The sequence below is a fragment of the Mercenaria mercenaria genome, chromosome 4 (assembly GCF_021730395.1).
Source record: "Mercenaria mercenaria strain notata chromosome 4, MADL_Memer_1, whole genome shotgun sequence".
Taxonomy (NCBI): domain Eukaryota; kingdom Metazoa; phylum Mollusca; class Bivalvia; order Venerida; family Veneridae; genus Mercenaria; species Mercenaria mercenaria.
Window position 1 is genome coordinate 96,661,269 of NC_069364.1, and position 24,741 is coordinate 96,686,009.

At 36.2% G+C, this 24,741-nt stretch overlaps 1 protein-coding gene across 1 annotated transcript in view; it reads left to right on the forward strand.

Annotated features, from left to right (window-relative positions):
* LOC123552493 (dual specificity protein kinase TTK-like) overlaps nt 1-24,741 on the forward strand; it is a 53,996-nt gene that overhangs the window by 24,950 nt on the left and 4,305 nt on the right. Inside the window, exons 5-19 of the mRNA XM_053542000.1 lie at nt 294-400; nt 1,065-1,214; nt 3,730-3,841; nt 4,228-4,359; nt 5,851-5,978; nt 6,843-6,934; nt 8,884-9,018; nt 14,465-14,542; nt 15,671-15,825; nt 16,817-16,986; nt 18,803-19,011; nt 20,424-20,600; nt 21,837-21,918; nt 22,514-22,656; nt 23,408-23,452. Coding sequence (XP_053397975.1) covers nt 294-400; nt 1,065-1,214; nt 3,730-3,841; nt 4,228-4,359; nt 5,851-5,978; nt 6,843-6,934; nt 8,884-9,018; nt 14,465-14,542; nt 15,671-15,825; nt 16,817-16,986; nt 18,803-19,011; nt 20,424-20,600; nt 21,837-21,918; nt 22,514-22,656; nt 23,408-23,452 — 1,915 coding nt within the window. The remainder of the gene's footprint in view (nt 1-293; nt 401-1,064; nt 1,215-3,729; nt 3,842-4,227; nt 4,360-5,850; nt 5,979-6,842; nt 6,935-8,883; nt 9,019-14,464; nt 14,543-15,670; nt 15,826-16,816; nt 16,987-18,802; nt 19,012-20,423; nt 20,601-21,836; nt 21,919-22,513; nt 22,657-23,407; nt 23,453-24,741) is intronic.

The window sequence follows — 24,741 nt, forward strand, 5'->3', positions numbered from 1 at the left end:
AATAATTTATAGCAAAACAGTGCTTTATCACTATTTATACACTCGGGCGGTTATACGTCGTCTGAAATATTTCAGCTTGAAAATTATAACAGATTCCCAACTCTATGTTTAGTCTCCTGAGGAGAAAAATTTGACAGGAAGTTGTTCCTTCAAATGTTTTGTGTGGAGTTGTTGTCAGTTACTTGAAGAGTTAATTATTCTGTGGGATCCAGAGGCAATGTGTAGTTTAATTGACAGTAACTGTTACTGTATCATTTGAACATAAAATACAATTGTAATATCTATATTTGCAGTAACTATGTGCCAGAAGATGCCATTATGTTATTTAACCAAGCTAGAGCCATTGTTCGAAAGTTTGCCATGGTTCATATAGCATCAGCACAGTTTGAATTGGAGAGGGGTGAGTAACTTTTCCTGATTCGTTTTTAGTTCTTAGGAATATTTTAACACAAACTTCTGATGAAATATATTTTGAAGTTGTCAGGCTCTGTTGAGTTTATAAAATTTGAAGATGTGAAGTTTGATAAATGTTTGCAGTTTTATTTTCTACATTCTCTAATTTAAAAAGTGCCTTTCATTAGGCTAAATCAGCCTAAACAGGTACCACAAGAAGTAGGCAGTGTGGTATGACAACATTCACACCTTGTAATTAATTCATTCATTATTCAAATAATTGCAGTCTGCCCTGTCCAGCTTTTGTAGCCACTTAATAATTCAAAGGTCTAGACAGTTACCGGTATGGTTATTTTCATTCTACTGTAGATCAGGTGTTATTTGCAATTGTCTTATTATCACTAATATTTGAGAATAATGCCACTTGCCAATTAAAAATATTCATAAATATTAATCTGCATCATTTTTAAAACACCAGCGCTCACATTTTGGGAATTCTTCACACCACAAATGAGACTTGCTAAATAAAGCCCACACAAAAAATACCCAATCTACATTAAATGTGTGGAAGTACCGGTACGTTATATTTGGACCAAATGGACGTAGAAAATGGTTCTGCATATAGTGAAGTTCCCTAAATACTCTATTACGGAGAGCTTTGTGCTTTACAGACAATCCAAGCAAGGCAAAGAAGATTTTAGAGAAGGCATTATTATTTGAGAGTAAACCTAAAGAGGACATTGAAGCTGCTCTGAAGAAATTGAAACAAGGCGAGAAAGAAATCTATCATTCCCCACCCGCCAGGAAACATGATGATGGAGGTAAGAATGAGAAGAAACCACTAGTATACAATATACGCTAGTCTAAAATTAGCACACAAATGTGACTACAAATTGCAGTTATGTTGTGTAACCTAAGTGTCAAGATAAATCTGGTATGCAGTTATTTCAAAATGAAAATGATAATATCTGCCTTAGTTCAACAACATAATTTGCCATAAAATTAGAGACCTATGTGACTGGTTAAAGTCAATGACTTAGAGTCACTGGCCCTCACCTGTTCAGGTGATTGCAAGGGAGCCATCCAATTGGCTTGCGAATATTGGCGGTTCTACCCAGGTGCGCTTTTGTGCCGGAAATAATGTTAGGGGCTTAGGGTGGATGTACCTTGGATCTTCCTGCACCATTAAAGCTAGAAAGTAGCTATATGACCTGTACTGTTTGCTGAGACTTTTTACTCAACAAGACAAAACTGAACTGAAATTAAGGATGGGATTCAGGGCTCATATAGAATTTGTCATAATTCTGCTGTAATGTCTAAGTGTGATTTTGGCCATCTTGTATACAAGAAGGGGTTTGACAACATGGATATTACAGTGTTGATAGTGACATTCAATTGGACTTAAATTTCATTGAACAAAAGATGAAATATTTTTAGGTGTTTAAGAAACACCAATAGTTATTGAAAGGAAGTTGGACAGATTGCCCTATACAGGGTTACAAGTCCATGTAAGAGGATGAGGTCAAGGGCCCTCTGGTAGGGGAATTATGTCTCCCCCACTCTGGGGGAGACATATTGTTTTTGCCCTGTCCGTCCGTCCGTACGTCACACCGTTTCCGAGCAATAACTGGAGAACCATTTGACCTAGAACCTTCAAACTTCATAGAGTTGTAGGGCTGCTGCAGTAGACGACCCCTATTGTTTTTGGGGTCACTCTGTCAAAGGTCGAGGTCACAGGGGCCTGAACATTGAAAACCATTTCCGATCAATAACTAGAGAACCACTTGACCCAGAATGTTGGAATTTCATAGGATGATTGGTCATGAAGAGTAGATGACCCCCATTTTTTTTTTGGTCACTCCGTCAAAGGTCAATGTCACAGAGGCCTGAATATTGAAAACCATTTCCGATCAATATCTAGAGAACCACTTGACCCAGAATGTTGAAACTTCATAGGATGATTGGTGATGTAGAGTAGATGACTTCTATTGTTTTTGGGGTCACTCCGTCAAAGGTCAAGGTCACAGGGGCCTGAACATTGAAAACCATTTCCGATCAATAACTACTTGACCCAGAATGTTGAAACTTCATAGGATGATTGTACATGCAAAGTAGATGACCCCTATTGATTTTGGAGTCACTCCGTTAAAGGTCAAGGTCACAGGGGCCTGAACATTGAAAACCATTTCCTGTCAGTAACTTGAGAACCACTCGACCCAGAATGTTGAAACTTCATAGGATGATTGTTCATGCAGAATAAATAACCCCTATTGTTTTTGGGGTCACTCCGTTAAAGGCCAAGGTCACCGGGGCCTGAACATTGATAACCATTTCTGATCAACAACTTCAGAACCTCTTGATCCAGAATGTTGAAATTTCATAGGATGATTGAACATGCAGAGTAGATGACCCCTATCGATTTTGGGGTCACTCTGTTAAAGGTCAAGGTCACAGGAGCCTGAACATGGAAAACAATTTCTGATCAATAACTTGAGAACCACTTGACCCAGAATGTTGAAACTTCATAGGATGATTGAACATGCAGAGTAGATGACCCCTATTGATTTTGGGGTCAGTCTATTAAAGGTCAAGGTCACAGGGGCCTGGTCATGTAAAATCATTTCTCGAAAATAACTTGAGAACCACTTGACCTAGAATGTTGAAACTTAATAGGATGATTGGACATGCAGAGTAGATGACCTCTATTTATTTTTAGGTCACTTGATCAAAGGTCAAGGTCACAGGAGCCTGAACAGTGACTTGAGAACCACTAGGCCAATAGTGTTGAAATTTAGCGGGATGACTGGACATGCCAAGTAGATGATCCCTATTGCAGCCAACCATCAGTGTCTCTTTGACTTTCGCTCCTGGCCCCTATTGACTTCTTGCCTATAGGACTTTGCATTGGGGGAGACATGTGCTTTTTTACAAAAACAAATTTCTAGTTATCTATCACTTTGAAGGAAAAGGGACCAGACGGAATTAGGTGTAACTTGACCTAAAGATGTACTATTTTTTTGTTATTACATGACTCCTGATATAAATGGCCAGTTGGTAGTTTTACTAATGACTGGTATATAATTCAACACTTGCTTGGCTAAAGTAAAAAATTTGGAAGTCTGTCAGCTAGGGACCATTTCTATGAAATCATTCATATCAAATTCTGACTATTTGTTTTGGGTGGGAAAGAGTTTTACTATTTTCTATATCTTAGCAATATAGAAAATTTTGTCTTGTCCTACCCATGCAGCTATGATTTTTATGAATAAAGTAGTCCTTAATTAAGATGATAGAAAGTCAGTATGAAGGATAAAAGTTTTGTTTCTTTTTTTACAGACAAACTAGTCAGAAAAGGTTCCTCCGGAAGCGAGTCATCGGAAGAGTTACGTCCCATGTCACAGCTAACTGATAACATTTCTGCTAACCTAACTGCTAACTCAACATTCAGGTTAGTTATAACAAACAACACACAAATGTTTTATGAAATGTATATTGTTAATAACAGTATTGATTTTGAAGTAATTGTCATAATGACAATAAATTCTGTAAATTATGAGATGCGAACATTGGCAAATACTTTGAAATCAGCTTATTTTATTGGCATGAAATGTTGTGGTTTTGGTGATAACTGTTATTTCATCTAGGGATATGAATTCAAGGATTTCATATTTCAAAGTTAAAAAGAAATACAAAATGTACTTTATTCCTTTGGATTTGAATAACCATCAAACCAATGAAAAATTATCTCTTAGTGAAAAGTAATAATTTTACAAAATGTCCGCCTGTGTTTTAAGATTAAAATGTCAGAAAATTATAATTCGTGTTATTTCTCAGTATTCCTGCAAAGTGCCATACACTGCCTAAAGCAGAACCAGAGCAAACACCAGTAGTTAAAGTAGAAAGTTCTGTGAAGAAAGGTTTAACAAGATATTCCCGGAGTACACCAGTTCTTAATAGTGAAAAAAGGTAGGTGTTGGGATACTTTATATAAAAGGAACAGTCTTTTCTTACATAAATGCATTTAACCTTTACCCTGCTATATTTCTAAAATGGACTGGCCCAGCATTCACTTTAGGCAGTACCACTTATTATACAAAGAGGCGTTCACTTAAAATATACTGGCTGAATAGTGAACAGTGCAGACCATGAAGGCTGATCTTGGTCTGCGCTGGTCGCAAAGGTAAAATCACTTGCCACCAGTAGACTAAAGGTTAAAAAGTAAAGCTAGTAAGACCAAAAACATGCAATGGCATCATCTATCTGAGCTAATTTAAGACCCTTATCTAGTAATAGTGTATTGAAAGTCTGGAAAAAACTCTTTTCCATCATTTTCAAGCATTTCTTATTTGTCATCTAACTTGTTCACCTTTAGACTCAGACAAATGGAATAGTGGACAAAGAACTTCAGGGTTTTTTCTTTCTGTTTTGGGAACATAGCCTATACCCCCAATATTGGGAATTTTGATGTGTAAATGTTCCAAATTTGGAAATATTTAGTCCCATAGGATATAGTAAGGATGTGTTTAAGCACTTTCTCATACACTTGTTACACATTGTGCAACCTCTTTAATAACATACTGCCATTACAAAATTGTCCATAATTTGGTCAATATTTGTGCAATTTTGATGAAATATTTTTCAGAATGTAGATTGGGAATTTTTGTAGTCATTTTGGGAAAAATACTTACTTTTTGGCATTGGGAATATAGCCGAATAACGGCTATAAAAACGGCCGAAAAAAACCCCCTGAACTTAAGAATTAAAAGTGTACTGTGTATTAAAGGCACACTAACATAGTGTACAGACATTACAGTAGTAATATAACAAATGGTTAGAAATAAATTATTCAATAGCAGTATGTTTTACTAAGTATATTACTTCATCCAGTATATTCAAGTAGAGAAAGATACAAAGTCTTCCTAATATGTGGATATTTTGTAATACTTTCTGGTAACAAATCAGTCCACTGAAAAAAGTAAAACTGAAACTGTTTATATTTGGGCTCAATATTTTGCAGTTTGGGCCAAAATGCCAATTTCTTGGGGTTATGAATTTGTGGATTTCAACTTCTGAGTTTGTTAGGATTAAATTTTGTGGATTTATTCAACCACATAATTAATCCCCTACAAATACATGTAGTAGTTACTTTATGGTAAGTAATTCAGGCCAAGTCATTGTGTCCTGTAATAGTGAAGTCCTTCTCAATTTCTTGTCCTTCACAAGTGTGGACTTGAGTCAGCTTGCGAGGAAGCCATCCACCCAGTTGGCTTGTGAAATGTTGATGTTTTATCCAAATTGCCTGTTTCAATTCATAAGCCTTAGTCTTCACCCAGTGACTTGCCATCAGTATTACTTAAACCCAAACAAAACTAACAAAATTGTAAGAAGTCATGTTAAAAATATCTACATCTTAGTTTTCGTTGAAATATGAATATATATTTGCTTTCTTATTTTCAGACGAAACGTAAACATTGGTCTACCAGCACGTGTTAAAAAGATCAACTTGCCGTTTGAACCAATGATGGATGAAGAGGAGGAAATGAACACAATGGATAGCTTTAAACCACTGGACAATACTAAAGGAGGTAAAATAAGTCACATTTAAACTCTTCATCTTGACCACCTTACAAATGATTTGAGTCATTTTACCTGAACAGTTACAACATATAGATTATATAAACATAAAATTAACATTTATGCTTAAAATTGTGTACAACAGCTTAAAAAGGTTTTTAACCATCAAATGTTACTGCATTACATTAAATTATGAATGTGGCTCTGCATACAAAATCAGTACATATAATATTATATATATTTAGTATAGTTTAATACATATTGGGATATTCTTCATCTGAGGTAAATATGTAAAGATACAAAATTTAAGAAAAGATGGTCATTGGATATCGTTTTACCTAGAAATTCAGTGGAACATAGTATTCAAAATAAGATGCATTATTTTCCTGAACTGTTTGTTTATCACAGAAGCATTTAATCTTTTTATATGCCCGTCTCTGAAAGAGCGGGGTGTATTATGTGAACACCCGTGGTGGGCGGGCGGCGTCCAAAGCATGTCTGCTCTCTAAAGTCGAACAGTTTTCATCCGATCTTCACCAAACTTGCTGACAATGTTTGTGGGCATAATATCTGGGCCAAGTTTGATAACCAGCCAAATTGCCCCAGGCACTCTTGGATTATAGCCCTTTATTAATTATGCGAAAAACTGAAATTTAGCCTTGTCCACTCTCTAAGTCTAACAGTTTTCATCCGATCTTCACCAAACTTGCTGACAATTTTTGTGGTCAAAATATCTCGGCCAGGTTCAATAACCACCCAAATCGTCCCGGCAGTCTTGGATTATGGCCCTTCAATTAGGCCAAGTATGATGATGGGCGTATTTTGTGACAGTCTGGCATTCTTGTTTGTAATATAAACAAACTGTTCTGTTTCAGTGTCTTTCAGTTCTCATGCACATACCTCAGGCTACTTGTCAATGACAGCTGACTCCACTATACCAATGGACACAAAACCTCCAGAGATTCCTGTAAGTATACTGTATAACTATACATTAGTAGCATATATTGTATTGATCAGTAACTTGATTGCCATATTCCCATTGTTCAAAATTTAGTTGTGTGGATGTTGTTTTGCATGGTTGCATCAGTCAGTAAGTAATAAAATATTTTTGCATGTCAGTGAAGGGGCTTCTGACAGGGTGGTAAAGGCTGTTGACTTAAAATCACTTAGCTCTCAGCTGTGGGTTCAAAACCTTGCTTTGGGTGTAGAATGATTTCATGTGAGGAAGCCATTCAGCTGGTTCGTGTTTATCAAGGTGCCTGCTCATGCCTGAAAGAATGCCAAGAGGGTCACCTGGTGTATTCATTTCTTCACTGTCAAAAGCAAAAAAGTTGACATTGATGTAAAACCCAACCAAAACAAAATAAAAACCCATTTCAGTTTGCCTCTATTTTGGTTAACAAACCAGTTTTGTTTTGATTACCAGTGCTCCAGTTAGGATTAAAAAAGGGCAGGGTGCTGGCACTGAAAAGGGCACTTCTGGGGTGGTGGTCGGTCCGGGACCCTGCTCCCTCGGGAAAAAATATAACTGGTCCATGCATACAGTGCATTTTAACATACTTTAGGCATGGAATTTGGCACACTTTAGGTATGGTCTTTTAATAGGTTATGTCTGTCATCTCTAATACACCTATTTATTAACTAAAAATTCTGCTGTTTGTATTTTACTTGGCATTGATTTTCAACTTGTAACATTTCTTTGTAATTGCATACTGAATAACAATATCTATGTGTTTAGGCCTATTTTACTTGTTACAATTTCAGTACACATCTTCTCCATGTAGGCTACTTGATATTTATAAATTTATACGTGCAACATATTATATACAGAAAAAAGTTTAAACTTCCACTTAAATAAATGAAATCAGGCAAAGTTTTTAACTTACAACAGTCTAAAAGCAAGTTTAGCACTTGTAATAGACATATTCCGGGTATCCAAAATTTTATATCCGGATATGGTTACACTTTTTTCTAAAAGTCGTCGAATGTCCAGTTTAAACAATATTTTTGAAAAAGTATTATGATGCAAAGACAGTTTAACAGCATTTTACAGTATCTGACATTAAAGTGTACCCTGTCATTACATCTTAGTAAACTAATTTCAAAGAAATCTTCATGAAAAATCGGCAATTTCACAAAGCAGACGACAACCAACTTTCGATTTCAAAAACTTGTAAAACGATAAAATCAAAGAAGTATAAAGTACACATTTTTTATAGCTCTTTGATAAAATCAAAATATTTTCCTATTTATAAATTTGATTGTGATCGATTTTTATTAATTAGATTTAAATGTCTGTTGTCTGGACCTAAGTTTCAGTTGTGTATAAAGGGGTATTTACGACTATATTACCGAAAACGAAAGTACACTTTGACAGGTGGTGCGAAATGATAATGATTTCACTAAATTCAGACTGGTTTGCAAACTGTTTTAACACTAAGGTTCAGTGATTTTAATGCTAGTGGAGCAGTCTAAAATATCATGGTCTGCCTCGGGCACAATTACAGCAGGTAATTGTTTAATTGTTTGCTAATTATGTCAATGCCCCCCGGCGTGTATCACTCGATAAAAAGGGGGCAATAAAGCAGTTTATTATAATCACTGAAGCAAAAAAGGGAAGTTTGGCTAAAAAAGAAATGAATGGTTGTAAAACGGGCAGGGTGCCTGGCGGGGCAACAGGGCGGAACGAATTTCGGAACGGGCGATGCGCCCTGCTGTAAATAGCTAGCTGCAGCACTGATTACCATGAAATGTAGATACACTTGACATTGTTTTAGGGTCATTTGAGGCATATCTGACTGATTTGACCTTGAATATAGACAAAATGTCTGGCCCGTGATGTGGGGTATTTGATCATTCTCAGTAATAGCTCTAGTTCTAATACATGTCTGTAAGATGCTTTCTTTAATATTACAGAAGATAGAAGTGTCAGAGGAGAAGAGTGTTATTGAACTGCCTAAAGATACTATACCTAAACCAACTCTGGCACCTAGAACTGAAGTACAGGAAACACCTAACAATAAAGGCCCACCACCAGTCTCCACACCTATGGTAGCAAATGCTTTTATATTTGATAATAGCTTTGAAAATAATGATTTGTAGATTATTACTTTTAGAAATATAATCAAAGATAAACAGACATTCTGTTTACCCAGAGGCCAGTACTGTTTCTTCCTAGCAAAGAGAGTTTTGCATGTATCACAACCAGAGTTCTGCCGAGGTTTTCAGCACAATGGGCCCATGGCCCATCTATGCTGAAAACATGGGGCCATTCTGAAATATTTTGGGCCATACAAATTTTGTGTTTAAAAACTCACATATAATCGCTAAATTGTCTCACTGCCATCAGCTGAATGCCTCAAATACAGGTTATGACTTGCAAAACAAACCTGATTGGTGCAAAATAAACTTGATATAGAGATAGTACCTAAGTTTTTCAAATCATAGGTTTGAAGTTAAAAAGCTTTGAAATGAAGACAAATGTCCATATATTTCTCAAAAACAGAAATATAGACAATATTTTAACCAGCAGTGCGGAGTTATGAGCACTTAATATTTTCATAATAACGAAAATTTTGTGATCAAGGACATGTAACTCTTCTTGAACATGGAGAGCATAAACATCAAAGGGACATAATATAGTCAATATTTTCTAATTGGGTGCATTTGATTTAACATTCAACTTTGATCTGGATTGCTAAATACTGATCCATGATACTGTGTGCTAAAAATTTAGAACATCTGGAACAGTCTATTAACAGAAAAACTATGCTTTAGCAGAATCTAAATAGTTAAGCTCTAACTGGGACTCGAACCCAGGACCTCTCACACCTAAGGCAGACACTCTACCACTTCCCTATAACAGCAGTAGCTAATAGCTATGCAGTTTAATTGCTGGATTACATTGCGTGACCTGGAACAATAATCGGTGAACTCCGGATTATCGGCGTATTCGCTTTGTTTCCTAACGGCATTTTTTGTGTAAAGAAAAAATATAATCTAATGCTGCCAACGTCATAATTGGTCAAATCTGCCCAAATTTCTCTGACGTGTTGTTCAGAGTATGAACTTACTAACTGGCAGTACCAGTGAAATATTACTTACACTGAATATTTTATATTTGCCCTTTTTGCAGCTGCCGAACAGCAAAGACGATAAGATTTGTCCAAATATAAGTAATTATTTTACCAGTTTTGAGAGAATTTCAATTAATGGGAAATTACAGTTACAAACTAAATACCTTTCTGCAACACATGGAGTCATTAGCATTCACTGTCAATCAGTATTATGACTAAGATCGACTGTCATCCATTCATTTCAAAGTTTCATAGACAGAGTCCGTTGTTTACATTTTTATCGTAACCGGTGCACTTGTAAAAATCACTTTAGTTTGAAAAATCAAAGTATGCGAAGAGCTATGGTACGGTCTCTACTTGATAGGAACTGAAATCACACAACTGTTTTAACTGTAAAACATTTTATTTACATGTCAGTATATCTCAGTCAATTATTCCCTTCTGTAACTACTTAGTACTAAACAGCTCCTTCTGTTTCTCTCTCCATACTAAGTTTCAGTGGCACACTAAAATCAAACTCCTCTAACTTTCCTCCTTGGATTTTGATCATCAGTAAATTGTCAACTGTTTCAGAACCAATTCTGTTTCTCGATGATGTCCACCTGATTCTGTGAACTAAATCCTCTTTCACAATCAGAGGTATGGATTGGAGCTGTGAGGGCCAGGGCTGCTAACTTGATAAGATTTGGAAATCTGTCTTTATAGTTCTCTTGGATCAAGTGCCAAAGAGTGGACATTTTATCTCTAGGATATCCCTCTTGTAGTACAAGTGGTTTTAATTGGCCCCATTCTTTCATGGTTTCATCTGGAACAATAATAGGCTCTACTGTAACCATGGGCTGGTACTCAGTGGGTTTTGATTCCTTTTTCTCTCTATACTGTTTGATGAGTATCTCAAGTTTTTCATTTCCCCATGTTTCAAGATCTTCCTTTGAACAGAAGCTAATTGGTCTCATGGACAGCACAGCAAAAGCATACATGATGTTGCTATCATTCTCAGGAAATCTCTGATCTAACTTGCTAAGAATAGAGTCAATGAACTTTACTTTGATTGAATCAATGTTCTGTTTGCCCTGAACTATGTGATTTGCTTTGAAAACCACTTTACCCTTGTCAGTTTTCAAATCCTCATTGACTAATTTCTGAAGGTGTGGGGATTTACATTGTGTACCATTTTAAATGTGAGAAAGTTCCTTCTTGCATGTGTCTACACTAATTTTCACAAGACTCACATCAAGATCAGCTTTCTGAAAGAGTAGACACAGCTCTGTAACTATAGGCAACACATCCATGAGCATATATGTTGTTGCTATGAAGTCATACTGAACCATTTTCTTAGCATATCCTTTAGATTTTGCATCTTTGTCTTGGGCAAAAAATGTTATCAGTGAGTCAAGGATCTTGTACACTGTTTCAACTGCAGTAAAAACAGACATCCATCTCACTTCATGTACTTCTTTAACTTTCAAATTGGTTTGACTCAGTACATTTTGTATTTCATTTAACTCATGTGTTCTTTTGGCAGAAGACTTAAAGAAGTAAAATATTCCTGTAAGAATCCTCTGATAATCCACTAAAAACTGAACTTCATCAGCTGCCTGAGATGTTACCAATGAAAGACGATGTGCTATGCAGTGATAGTTAAGCATCATGGGATTGTCCCTTGTCATATATCCTGTAAGTCCCTGGCCCATCCCTGTCATCACCTTGACCCCATCTGATCCAAGACCCATAATCTTTTCTCTTGGTATACCCTTTACCTCCTCAGCATTGTTCAGGGCATCATATATACCCTTACCTGTCCCACTGTCTATCTCTTTGTTACAGATGTAGAGTGTAGCTGCCTGAAATGTTTCTGGATTAACAACTCTAGCATATATACTTAATTTTTTCTTCACTCCAACGTCTGTACTTTCATCACAGAGGATGCTTACAAATGGAGATCTACCGATACTTTCTAATACACTCTTCCGGATTGCTGAAGAGATTGACTGAATAAATTCATTGGCTGATTTGTCAGACTTATAAGTAACACTCTGTCCGGTTTTCAACTTATTAATATCAGGGCATTCTAGGGTTTCCAGTAAATACAGAAAGCTTTCAGACTTTGTGATAGATATATCTTCTTTAGCCATCCAAAATGCTATTTTCAGTGCTTTCACTACAGCCTTTTCCTTCTCATCATAAACCTTTTCAACTGATTTTTCCAGAGTACCAGTCATTGATTTAGCAGTGGCTGCTGCTTTATGGTCACTACTCTCTGCATGCCTAGACAATGTTGAAGTTTTAAAATTGTTACATTTATTTTACCTGTGGTGAGAACATTACTTTTCTTATGCTTTACACACAATGTACATGCCATAGCATTATCTTTTTCATTGTAACTGAGCCATGTATAGTCAATCAACCAGTTTTTGTGAAAGCTCCGTTTTTCTGACGTTTTATTTAATTTTTCACCACTGTTTTCGGGCTCAGAACTCGATTTACTCAAATTACTACTAGTACTACTAGATTGGGTGGGGGTTGGATCATTCGTTAATTCTGAGGTCAGTGTTGATTGATCAGCAGTATCTTTCGCTGAAGTGTCACTTTCGTTTGATTTATTATTATTGTTTTTATCTTTCTCCGCCATAACTGAAGTTTTCTTATGGGCAGGAGAACCGAAAAAATCAAGCAAAGTGGCTTTTTGCTTCGGTGCGGTTGCCATTTCGACGGTGCAATTATCACAACGCATTATTATGTCTCCCCCAGGAGACATATTGTTTTTGCCCTGTCCGTCCGTCTGTCCGTCCGTCCTTCCGTCCGTCCGTACGTCACACTTCATTTCCGAGCAATAACTGGAGAACCATTTGACCTAGAACCTTCAAACTTCATAGGGTTGTAGGGCTGCTGGAGTAGACGACCCCTATTGTTTTTGGGGTCACTCCGTCAAAGGTCAAGGTCACAGGGGCCTGAACATTGAAAACCATTTCCGATCTATAACTAGAGAACCACTTGACCCAGAATGTTGAAACTTCATAGGATGATTGGCCATGAAGAGTAGATGACCCCTATTGATTTTGGGGTCACTCCGTCAAAGGTCAAGGTCACAGGGGCCTGAACATGGAAAACCATTTCTGATCAATAACTAGAGAACCACTTGACCCAGAATGTTGAAACTTCATAGGATGATTGTACATGCAAAGTAGATGACCCCTATCGATTTTGGGGTCACTCCGTTAAAGGTCAAGGTCACAGGGGCCTGAACATTGAAAACCATTTCCGGTCAATAACTTGAGAATCACTTGACCCAGAATGTTGAAACTTCATAGGATGATTGTTCATGCAGAGTAAATGACCCCTATTGTTTTTGGGGCCACTCCGTTAAAGGCCAAGGTCACAGGGGCCTGAACATTGATAACCATTTCCGATCAACAACTTGAGAACCACTTGACCCAGAATGTTGAAACTTCATAGGATGATTGAACATGCAGAGTAGATGACCCCTATTGATTTTGGGGTCAGTCTGTTAAAGGTCAAGGTCACAGTGGCCTGTTCATGTAAAATCATTTTTTGGAAATAACTTGAGAACCACTTGACCTACAATGTTGAAACTTAATAGGATGATTGGACATGCAGAGTAGATGACCCCTATTTATTTTGAGGTCACTTGATCAAAGGTCAAGGTCACAGGAGCCTGAACAGTGACTTGAGAACCACTAGGCCAAGAGTGTTGAAATTTAGCGGGATGACTTGACATGCCAAGTAGATGATCCCTATTGCAGCCAACCATCAGTGTCTCTTTGATTTTTGCTCCTGACCCCTATTGACTTCTTGCCTATAGGACTTTGCATTGGGGGAGACATGCGCTTTTTTACAAAAGCATTTTCTAGTTTTAATAGATTCGTCGCAGTGATCTCCCTTGGAGATATCTAAATTCCGTAAAATACCGGCACACTAGTGATTGTTATCGGGTTTGATTTTTAGATTTTACTGGCACGTCAAAGGCCCACCTAGCTGATTTTTTGTGTGCCATTCATATTTTTTTCGCGCAAAAACGCGTCCTCAGCAGAACTCTGCACAACTATATACTAGGCACTTTACAGAATTATGCTGTCTATTCCCAAAGATCTAGGCTTTGTTGGCTGGACATGCCTGTATCTAAATGATTCCTCTGTGTTCTTGGAGCTTTGTCTCGCTCTGTCTCTCTGTGTCTATACAGTTAGAGGATGAATGTGGCATCCTGAGTTGCTGCAGCCATTGTATGTAAAGCACCTTTGCATGTTTCTTTCTCTCATAAACTCTGGTTATAACATATCCAGTTAAAAGTCATATAAAAGTCATGATTTATTAAAAATGACCAGATCTGTATAGGTATGAATGTCATTTTTGGTTCTGTGTATTATTACTATTTATCACTAAAACTTGTCATTGTTTTACAGCCGAACATGAAGATGATCACAGTGAATGATGTACAATATGCAGTTCTTGGTGTGATGGGTAAAGGTGGATCTAGTAAGGTGAGATGTCCTCTACATTTGTTTCGTCAAAATTTCATCAAACAAAGTTGCATTTATGTCATTGGATAGGGAAAAACAAAGAAATATTGTTTTTTGAAAAATGTAGAGCTGTTCATGCCAATATTTGTGAAAATGGGGTCATACAGATTTTTCCATGTGTCTCCATTCACTTTTCTGAAGATTTTATTTATTATCAAGCAGAATTAATGGTAACATTGGTGACCAATATAACATATATCTGAGCTGTATTTCTCAAATGATGGCCCTTTATTGTAATTATTTATATTTATTGCATACAGTGAAATCATTTTGATCAAGCACTCATTCCCAACAGGCACCTTTCTTACTGGATTTAACATTCTAATAATACTAGCAATGCTTAAATCATCACAATAGTGTTATGTTGATGTCGCATTGACATGATATTTAGCGCCATGTATGTATCGAGAAATAGTGCTTTCAAATTTGATCAAATATTTTACTTCAAAACATGTTTAAAAAGAAATGTCACATGGCACAACTATCTTGATTAATTTTCACACACACTGAGTTGGTTATCCGCTGTGCAAAATAATTCATGATCATTTGGGTCCTAATGGAATTACTCCGCAAGATGTATTATCATTTCTGGTCCTGGCATGTATAAACAAAGGAGCGTGAAAAGTTTTACCTCAGTTTTATCATATTTGATCTAAATTTTACAATAAAAGACATATTAGAATCAAAATTTTTTGTAGAAAAACCATATTTAATCACTATTTATACACACTGGCAGTTATACGTCGAGTGAAATTATTACACCCGATGTATAACCGCCCATTGTGTATCAATAGTGTTAAAACATGTTAGTTTTACTATAAATTATATCTCAATTCAAGCCAATTTTTACTACAGTATTTTCTGTTTCTCAGTGGTATTTATATATCCTTGGCTGAAGACATAAACTTGGATAATTGAGTTTGAACACTTGTTTATTCAATATCAACCATTGAAATGGTATAGGGGAATAAGCAGCACAATTTGCATCACAGTGAAGATTAATTTACAGGATTTTCCATACAGTGTGCATCTTTAACAGCAAACTGAACTGATATATTTATCATTGCAACTGTCTCAAATATATTTCAGGTTTACCAAGTATTTGATAACAACCATAAAATAAAGGCAATCAAGTGTGTGGACTTGAACAATGCTAATGACATTATTGTGGAAGGTTACAAAAATGAAATCAAGCTGTTGAAGAGGTTACAGTACTGTGATCAAGTCATCAAAATGTATGATAGGTAAACATAGTAGTACATATATTCACTTTATTTTAGTTCCTTGTCTTGAGAAGACGTGATACTGTGAATTGGGCACAACATTTCTTTTTGTCAAGAAAATGGCTATTTATAAGGATTTCTGCCTTGAAACGGGATTTAACCAATTTGTTGGAACTAATTTTTGTGGATTGACTCGACCACAAAATCCACAAATATTAGTATGCCTTGAATATTAGTGGTTTTACAGTAGGTGTCAAGAAGTGACCTGAGCTTTTATTCATCAACATTCAGAGATGCAAATGACAGATTTTCTGTTTCCTTTATTTTGGTAAGCATTGTACAGATTTTGATACAGATTTGCATTCTAAGCCACAAAAGCCTTGCTGGATTTTAGTGTTATGATTTTAATAATTTCAAGTCATTTTAATCACAACAGGTAAACTGAATATTTATAATTACCTTATTTTACATTTGAGTGTAATTTTCATATTTGAATATTGGCCCAGTAAACTTGGATCGTATTTCAGTTTGATCTTTTGGGAGTAACAGTACAAGAAAATTAGGTTGTTGGTGCGAACATGTATCCTGTGTTAATATTGGCCCAGTAAACTTGGATCGTATTTCAGTTTGATCTTTTGGGAGTAACAGTACAAGAAAATTAGGTTGTTGGTGCGAACATGTATCCTGTGTTAGCTTTCACTTACTTTGTATTAACTGTAGTAAGTTTATGACTGCAGCAGTAGGTTATACTTATTTTTAGCTTGGTTATTCTAAGAATAAAGAGTGCTATTAAAATCACCCCAGTGTTGCATTGCTTAAAGTTCTTTTTATGAAATCCAATGTCTTCTTCATTCTTAAAGTCATTTTAATTTTGTGTTCATGAATTTTGCTGTTTTGGCAAAAAAGTTGTCCATTTGTTGATCAGGTTTCAATTTTGTGGACTAGCATAACCAATAAATCCACAAAAAATAATCCTCATTAAAGGATTTACAGTAGTGTATTACAATTTCAGTGAATATAAACAAGATGAGAATCAGTTATATGTACTGATGGAATGTGGGAATGAGGACTTGGCATCATTTTTTCGAAGTCGAACAAAAAATCGACGACAGCTGTCAGATAATCTGATATGTTTCTACTGGGAGGTTATGTTGGAGGCAGTTCAGGCACTACACAAAGAAGGTATGTCCAGTCATATGTACGACCTGTATTCTGCAAGAACTCAAAAAACATTGTCTTTTAAAATACATAGAAAATAGGCAGTTCCTTTAATACTGTACTGTTACATCAAGCAACTGTGACCTTTCTGAAAGCTATATTTATAGGACTTTGTTTGCAGAACAAGTCTGGTTGTTTTAAATTATGCTTAATGTCAGAAAAAGAAATCTCTTTTGGTGAACAGTATTGTACCTTATAAATATTCATTATACTCCACAGTAGAATCTACATATTTACATACTGTAGTGGGTAAAATTTGAATGAGTAAATTTCAGCATACGTATATTCTCATTCTTGAAAGGGAGCTTGTATCAACAAATGCTTTATGATATTCAAATATTTCTTTTGTTTGAAAAGCAATAAGGGTATGAAATATGCAGGTAAATACAGGTAAAACAGATGCTTTTGAAAGAGAATTTTCTCTAAGCAATGTCCATCCAACAGCCCTCTCACCAACCCCACTACACACAGAAAAAGAAAGATATTGAAATGTGAGATAAAACTAAGGAATCATCAGTCTTTAGTTCTTACCAGATTATAACAATTGGGCCTCAGTGGTATGAGTGGTTAAGACTAGTGAGTTTATATCACATCCAAACCTCTGTGGTTTTCAGGCTGTCCAGTTCGCTTGTGGTTATCCCCTGCCGATGAAATCGGGAGTGGGGTATTGAAATGACGTTGTCCGTCCGTCACGTCCGTTCGTGCATCCATTTCTTAGTAACTAGCAGGTAGAATTTCATGAAACTTGAAATAAACATGAACCAACATACTGCGATGATGCCCGTCAAGTTTTTTTTTGATTGGCCAATTTTCCTTAGAGTTATTGCCCTTATTTAATGAAAAATGCCCAAAAATGTCCGTCCACAGCCATTTCTTAGTAATTAGCTGGTAGAATTTCTTGAAACTTCAAATAAACATGAACCAACATACTTCTATGATGCCTGTCATTCTTTTTTTTAATTGGTCAATTTACTTTAGAGTTATTGCCCTTTAATTGTTTAAAAATCTACAGATTTGTACATAACAAACCAGCCAATTGGTAGAATTTCATTAAACTTCTTTCATTCTTTTCCATGAACATTTATTATAAACATGTGAAGCTGTGAACCCACACCTGGTCACCATCTTGCCTTGGTCACACCCCCCCCCCCCCCCCCCCCCCCCCAAAAAAAAAATGTACATAAGATTATAATAATTTTTCATTTCTTTTTATTATTTTTATTTTCAAACCTTTCATGAATAATTATCAACATGCAAAGTTTTCCGTTCCCCCACCTCACTCATCCACCCAGTCATGCCCACCACCCCAGTCATGCATCACCCATCCCCCCCCCCCCCCCCCCCCCCCCCCCATTTTTTTTTCATCGAATTTGCTTGTTGATCTAGGTGCCAATTCTTGAATAATGCCCGGAGTGGCACCTGGGGTCTTCCTCCACCATGAAAAGCTTGAAAGTTACTATGCATTGTGTCAGTATGCCTTAATACCCAATGGGGCTCTATGGCTGAGTGGTTAAGGTTGCTGGCTTTGAAATTCGCCACTCGTATTGTTGGTTGGAACCTCATATGAGAAAGTCTTCCAGCTGACAGAAGGTCAATGATTCTACCAAGATGGCTGCCCTGCCTGAAAGAATGCCTGGAGGGTTCCTGGGGTCTTCCTTCGGAAACAAAATAAGGAAAGTCACCATATTACCTATGATTGTGTTAGTGTGACTTAAACCAAACATAAAAACTAATACATAACAAAATAAGATATTACCAACTTAAAATATCCATTCTTCAGGCATTATACATTCTGATCTGAAGCCAGCTAATTTCCTCCTGGTTGGTGGCAACTTGAAGTTGATAGATTTTGGTATAGCAAAGGCACTCCAGCAGGATAAGACGAGTGTGATCCTTGAAACACAGATTGGTACCCTGAATTACATGAGCCCTGAAGCCATTATGGACAGCTGTGGGGAGTCACAGGGCCAAGGGAAACCAAAATTTAAGGTATATTGTATCATTTTATATTTATAGGTAAATTATCAAGGCAGAAGAAAGCAAAATGCTTTAAGTAATAGAAAGAACATTGAAACTAGAGGGTAAACGATTTGTACGAGGGGGCATAGCCCCCGAGTATAATCGTTTACCCGAGAGTTTTAATGTTCTTTCTGTTTTGTATCATAGCCATCCATATATGGTAGTTGTAGGCGTTCCACACTGCCATATACAGCAGTTCAGTGAGTACTTAAAATCCTTGCTTTACAAATGTGTAAAGCCCAGGTAAAATAAACCAATGCTAGAGCAGAAAATCAATAAAATACACTTCGCTGTCTACTGTTCCAGACATGCTGGCATACTTTCCTATCCAACAGTGCGATAACTAGCGTGCGGGTATTAAATACCTGCACACTTTTAGTTACCGCACCCTGTACTCCGTGTATACGAATTACCTGCACCAAATTTGTTAAGAAAAAACACCGAGCTATGATACAACAAATTTTGTAGCATGCATTTTATAATGCTTTTTGTTGTACACAAAGTGCTGCTCTGAAGAGATAAATTTACTTAGAGAAAAAAGTTCTTATTTTGTAAAGTTGTTTCATTTTTAATATGAAGTGTCATTTTGAGAGACTATACTCTAATTTACTTTTCTTAGAAGTCAAGCACATTTCTCTCAAGCTTACTGTGGCAGACATGATATATTGTGGCAACACAGAAGCTACTCAAACTTTTCGTCTTTGCAGAAGTTCAGCTATTTGTGCAGTTAGCTCCCTTTATAGATATATTTCAAGATTCTTCATTTTTAGCTCATCTGATTTTTTGGAAAAAAAATGAGTTATTGTCATCACATGATCGGCGTCGGTGTTGCCTGGGTAAGTTTTATGTTTAGGTCAGCTTTTCTCCTAAACTATCAAAGCTATTGCTTTGAAACTTGCAACACTTGTTCACCATCATAAGCTGACCCTGTACAGCAAGAAACATTACTCTATCCTGCTTTTTGCAAGAATTATTGCCCCTTTTGGACTTAGAAAATCAGTTTTCTTGGTTAAGTTTTATGTTAAGGTCAACTTTTCTCCTAAACTATCAAAGCTATTGCTTTAAAACTTGCAACACTTGTTCACCATCATAAGCTGACCCTGTACAGCAAGAAACATAACTCCATCCTGCTTTTTGCAAGAATTATGGCCCCTTTTGGACTTAGAAAATATCAGATTTCTTGGTTAAGTTTTATGTTTAGGTCAACTTTTTCTCTTAAGCTATCAAAGCTATTGCTTTGAAACTTGCAACACTTGTTCACCATCATAAGCTGACCCTGTACAGCAAGAAACATAACTCCGTCAGCACCCGCAAGGCGGTGCTCTTGTTTCATTGTGATATGCCAATTTACTACTTATTTCGTTGTTTCTTGACAATTTTAGATTGGTGTGAAGAGTGATGTCTGGTCCCTAGGATGTATTCTGTATAACATGGTGTATGGTAGAACTCCGTTCCAACATCTGAAACATGACTTATTCAAGTTACAGGCCATCATTAACCCAGACTTCCCCATAGAATTTCCAGACATTCCTAACAAACATCTTATAGATGTTATGAAGGTTTGTGTACTTGTTTTTCAATGAAAATGATGTTCAATTATCTTTTCATAACTGTGAAGCTATGTACAATTATCTTTCTGTAATTGTGAAGCTATGTACAATTATCTTTCTGTAATTGTGAAGCTATGTACAATTATCTTTCTGTAATTGTGAAGCTGTGTACAATTATCTTTTTGTAATTGTGAAGTCATGTACAATAAATTTTTCGTAATTGTGAAGCTATTCATAATTGTTCTGTAATTGTGAAGCTATGTACAATTATCTTTCTGTAATTGTGAAGCTATGTACAGTTATCTTTCTGTAATTGTGAAGCTATGTACAATTATCTTTTCGTAATTGTGAAGCTATGTACAATAAATTTTTCGTAATTGTGAAGCTGTTCATAATTGTGAAGCGATGTACAATTATCTTTTTGTAATTGTGAAGCTAAGTACAGCAAATGGATTACAGTCAAGATGTTAGGTCTGTTGTTGTTTGTACGATTTCAAGAACGTAACATTTCTCTAACTTCTAGCTTTTTCTGCTGTAGTTTGAGAATTTTTCATGTCTCTTTGATTTCTCATTTTGATAAACAGCAGTCATAGTGTTGTTGAGAATTTGTGCAAACTTATACTTAAGCCTATTTAAGAGATATGCCTGTTTACTATTCACACATATTTTGAATTCGTGTGTGCTGTGTTTGTAGTATATATTGAAAATAAAACCCTCAGGAATATCTCCCTCTCTTCGGTATTAGTAAATGACAACTTCCCCATATGAAATAGTTGAGGACAGATGATTTGGAATGTAGGAGCTTAATTGATAGCATTTTCCACAAGAGAAAATCAAATTTCTCTCCAATACTCATACCGGTAGTTTAGAGCTTTTAGTTTCAGACAATACTTTTCAAGTAGCTTAAAAAGCAAATAGAATACAGTTTTTATACCCCGAACAAACAGAATTTGAAGGGTGGTATATTAATGTAGGAATAATTATGGTTATGTGATCAGTGCATTTGTAAAAAACTGAAGGACAAACTTCCTCTTAAAATTGCAATGAAACTTATTACACAAGATCACCTTCAAGTGTAGACAAAGTTGTATGCTAGGGGTATTAATCACTTTCACTTTCAGTGATAGCTCTAGTTTGTCTGTACTGATGTGGAATGAAGACCTCTCTTAGAACCAGTTTGTTTGGCATTAAAACATTGCATATGTGCCTGTATTGACTAATTTAAGTTATGATTTAATATTTCAGAGGTGTTTAAATAGAGATCCCAAGTCGAGACCGTCTATAGATGAGTTGCTGTTACATCCCTATCTAAAAGCTAACAAACAAGGTGGGTGCCTATTTATGTTCTAATTAATTAGAATATATTGGTAAAGTGATGTTTGTTTGTTTGTTTGTTTTGGGTTTAACGCTGTTTTTCAACAGTATTCCAGACATGTAGCGGCGGGCAGTTAACCTAACCAGTGTTCCTGGATTCTGTACAAGTACAGACCTGTTCTCCGCAAGTAACTGCCAACTTCCCCACATGAATTACCACAGGTGGAGGACGAATGATGTCAGAAACAATGTCTTTTATCAAATCATCATGGAGAACATACGCCCAGCCCGGGGATAAGTAAAGTGATGTATTTAGATATGAATATGACCATATTTGTGACTACTTTAAGAAGCATGAAAAGGCGTCCTTATCCATTAAAATTGGTTTTCAATCATACAAAATTGTTGTTGTTAATAGTCACATAGTCACATGTAAGCTGTGTGTAAGATTGAATATACAATGTAAATTGCTTACAATGCTTAGTATGTGACAAAAAACTAAGTTGATCAGTTGTCTAATTTTACTTAGATTTTCTTGAACTGTTGAATGTATTAAGTCATTAAGTGAAATTTTTTCATACTACAGTAACAATGATTCCGTTTTAAAGGTAAAGAAGAGACCACCCCACCACCTGCAGAGAAACTGAACAACAAGAAAATGGAGGCACTAATCAACACCCTGGCAGACCAGTATGCCCTGTCTCCTGGTGGTATAAGGAACCTCATCCACAAAACTATAGACTCAAACCAGGTATGGAAGGGTACTGTTACAGTTTCATATAAATGTTTTGAAATTGTTAAAGGGTATTATGGTCTTACTGCTGTAAACAACAGCCGATAAAGTACAACAGCCGATAAAGTACAACAAGCCGATAAAGTACAACAGCCGATAAAGTACAACAGCCGATAAAGAAACATCTCGATTCAAAAGCAGATATTTTCTTCCCAACTAGACCAGGGTCTAAGGTTGTAAAACTGATTTTGGAGACCGGTTTAAAATCCCTAGCTTCTGATTGGTTGTTTCTAAACTCCATCCTCAAATTGTCCAATGGCAAGGTTCCGTTATGACACTGGTTTTCGCTTTATAACCTTGGAACTAGTTTCTTTATGAATTAACCTTGTCAAAATTTCAGCTATACACAAAACAAACATCAGTTTCAGCATTGTTTGCTCTTTAAAGCTTGCACTGCAATTATATTGTTATTGTCAAATCAATTTATACCTGGAGAAATTTCAGAATAAGTCTTAATTAATACATGTTGGTTTCAAAGAACTTATTCTATAAATCTTATGGGATGGTCGACCATCTGCTTATCAGATATACACAAAAATAACAGTCCTGAAATCGAGTCTGCTACACTAATGAAAACTATGGGTCTAGGAGTATGAAAACAATTCTTCTGTGTAATATACATGTTTAAATGTAACAAGTCGTACAGTCTGTGAATTGATTTTTCTTACACATTTACCATGGCAGTTATTACTGGTAATTTCTTTTACAGAAAACACCAGAGAGTATACCAGTGCAAAAGATGCATTCAGGCAGTGTAAGAAGTCTTTATCATTTTTAGCTCATCTGATTTTTTGAAAAAAAAAATGAGTTATTGTCATCACTTGATAGGTGTCAGCATTGCCTGGTTAAGGTTTATGTTTAGGTCAGCTTTTCTCCTAAACTATCAAAGTTATTGCTTTGAAACTTGCAACACCTATTCACCATCAATAGCTGACTCTGTACAGGAAGAAACAATCCTGCTTTTTGCAAGAATTATGGCCTCTTTTGGACTTAGAAAATATCAAATTTATTGGTTAAGTTTTGTTAAGGTCAACTTTCCTCCTAAACTATCAAAGCTATTGCTTTGAAACTTACACCACTTGTTCACCATCATAAGCTGACCCGTACATTAAGAAACATAACTCCATCCTGCTTTTTGCAAGAATTACTGCCCCTTTTGGACTTAGGAAATCAGATTTCTTGGTTAAGTTTTATGTTTAGGTCAACTTTTCTCCTAAACTATCAAATCTATTGCTTTGAAACTTGCAACACTTGTTCACCATCAAAAGCTGACTCTTTACAGCAAGAAACATAACTCCATCTTGCTTTTTGCAAGAATTATGGCCCCATTCCGACTTGGAAATCAGATTTCTTGGTTAAGTTTTGTCTATTAACTGTTGTTTATTGCAGCTTGACCTTGGTCTTTGTTCACCTGGCAATCAAATTGAGCCATGTCAGAATTCAATATTTACAACAAGAGGGTCATGATGACCCTGGATCGCTCACCTTAGTAATATGAGCTACATATTTCAAATGTCAAACTGATGATAAAATATTAAGAAAGTCAGTAGGTCACATTCATGGTCAATGAAATTCAGTTTTACGATATAACTAAGTGACCCCAGGGCGGGGCCTCTTAACCCCATGGGCATAATTTGAATAATTTTGGTAGAGGACTACTAGAAAATGCATCATACCAAATATCAAAAGCCTAGGTCATATGGTTTCTGACAAGAAGATTTTTAAAGCTTTTTCCTGTATAAGTCTGTATAAAACTTGGGACCCCCAGGGCAGGGCCTCTTTTCACCCAAGGGGTACAATTTGAACAATTTTGATTGAGGACCATAAGACAATGCTACAAACCAAATATCAAAGGTCTAAAAGTTGTGGTTTCAGACAAAAAGATTTTTAAACTTTTTTTCCTATATAAGTCTATGTAAAACTTGCGACCCCGGGGGCGGGGCCATATTTAATCCTAGGGGAATAATTTGAACAATCTTGGTAGAGGACCACTAGATGATGCTACATACCAAATATCAAAGCCCTAGGCCGAGTGGTTTTGTA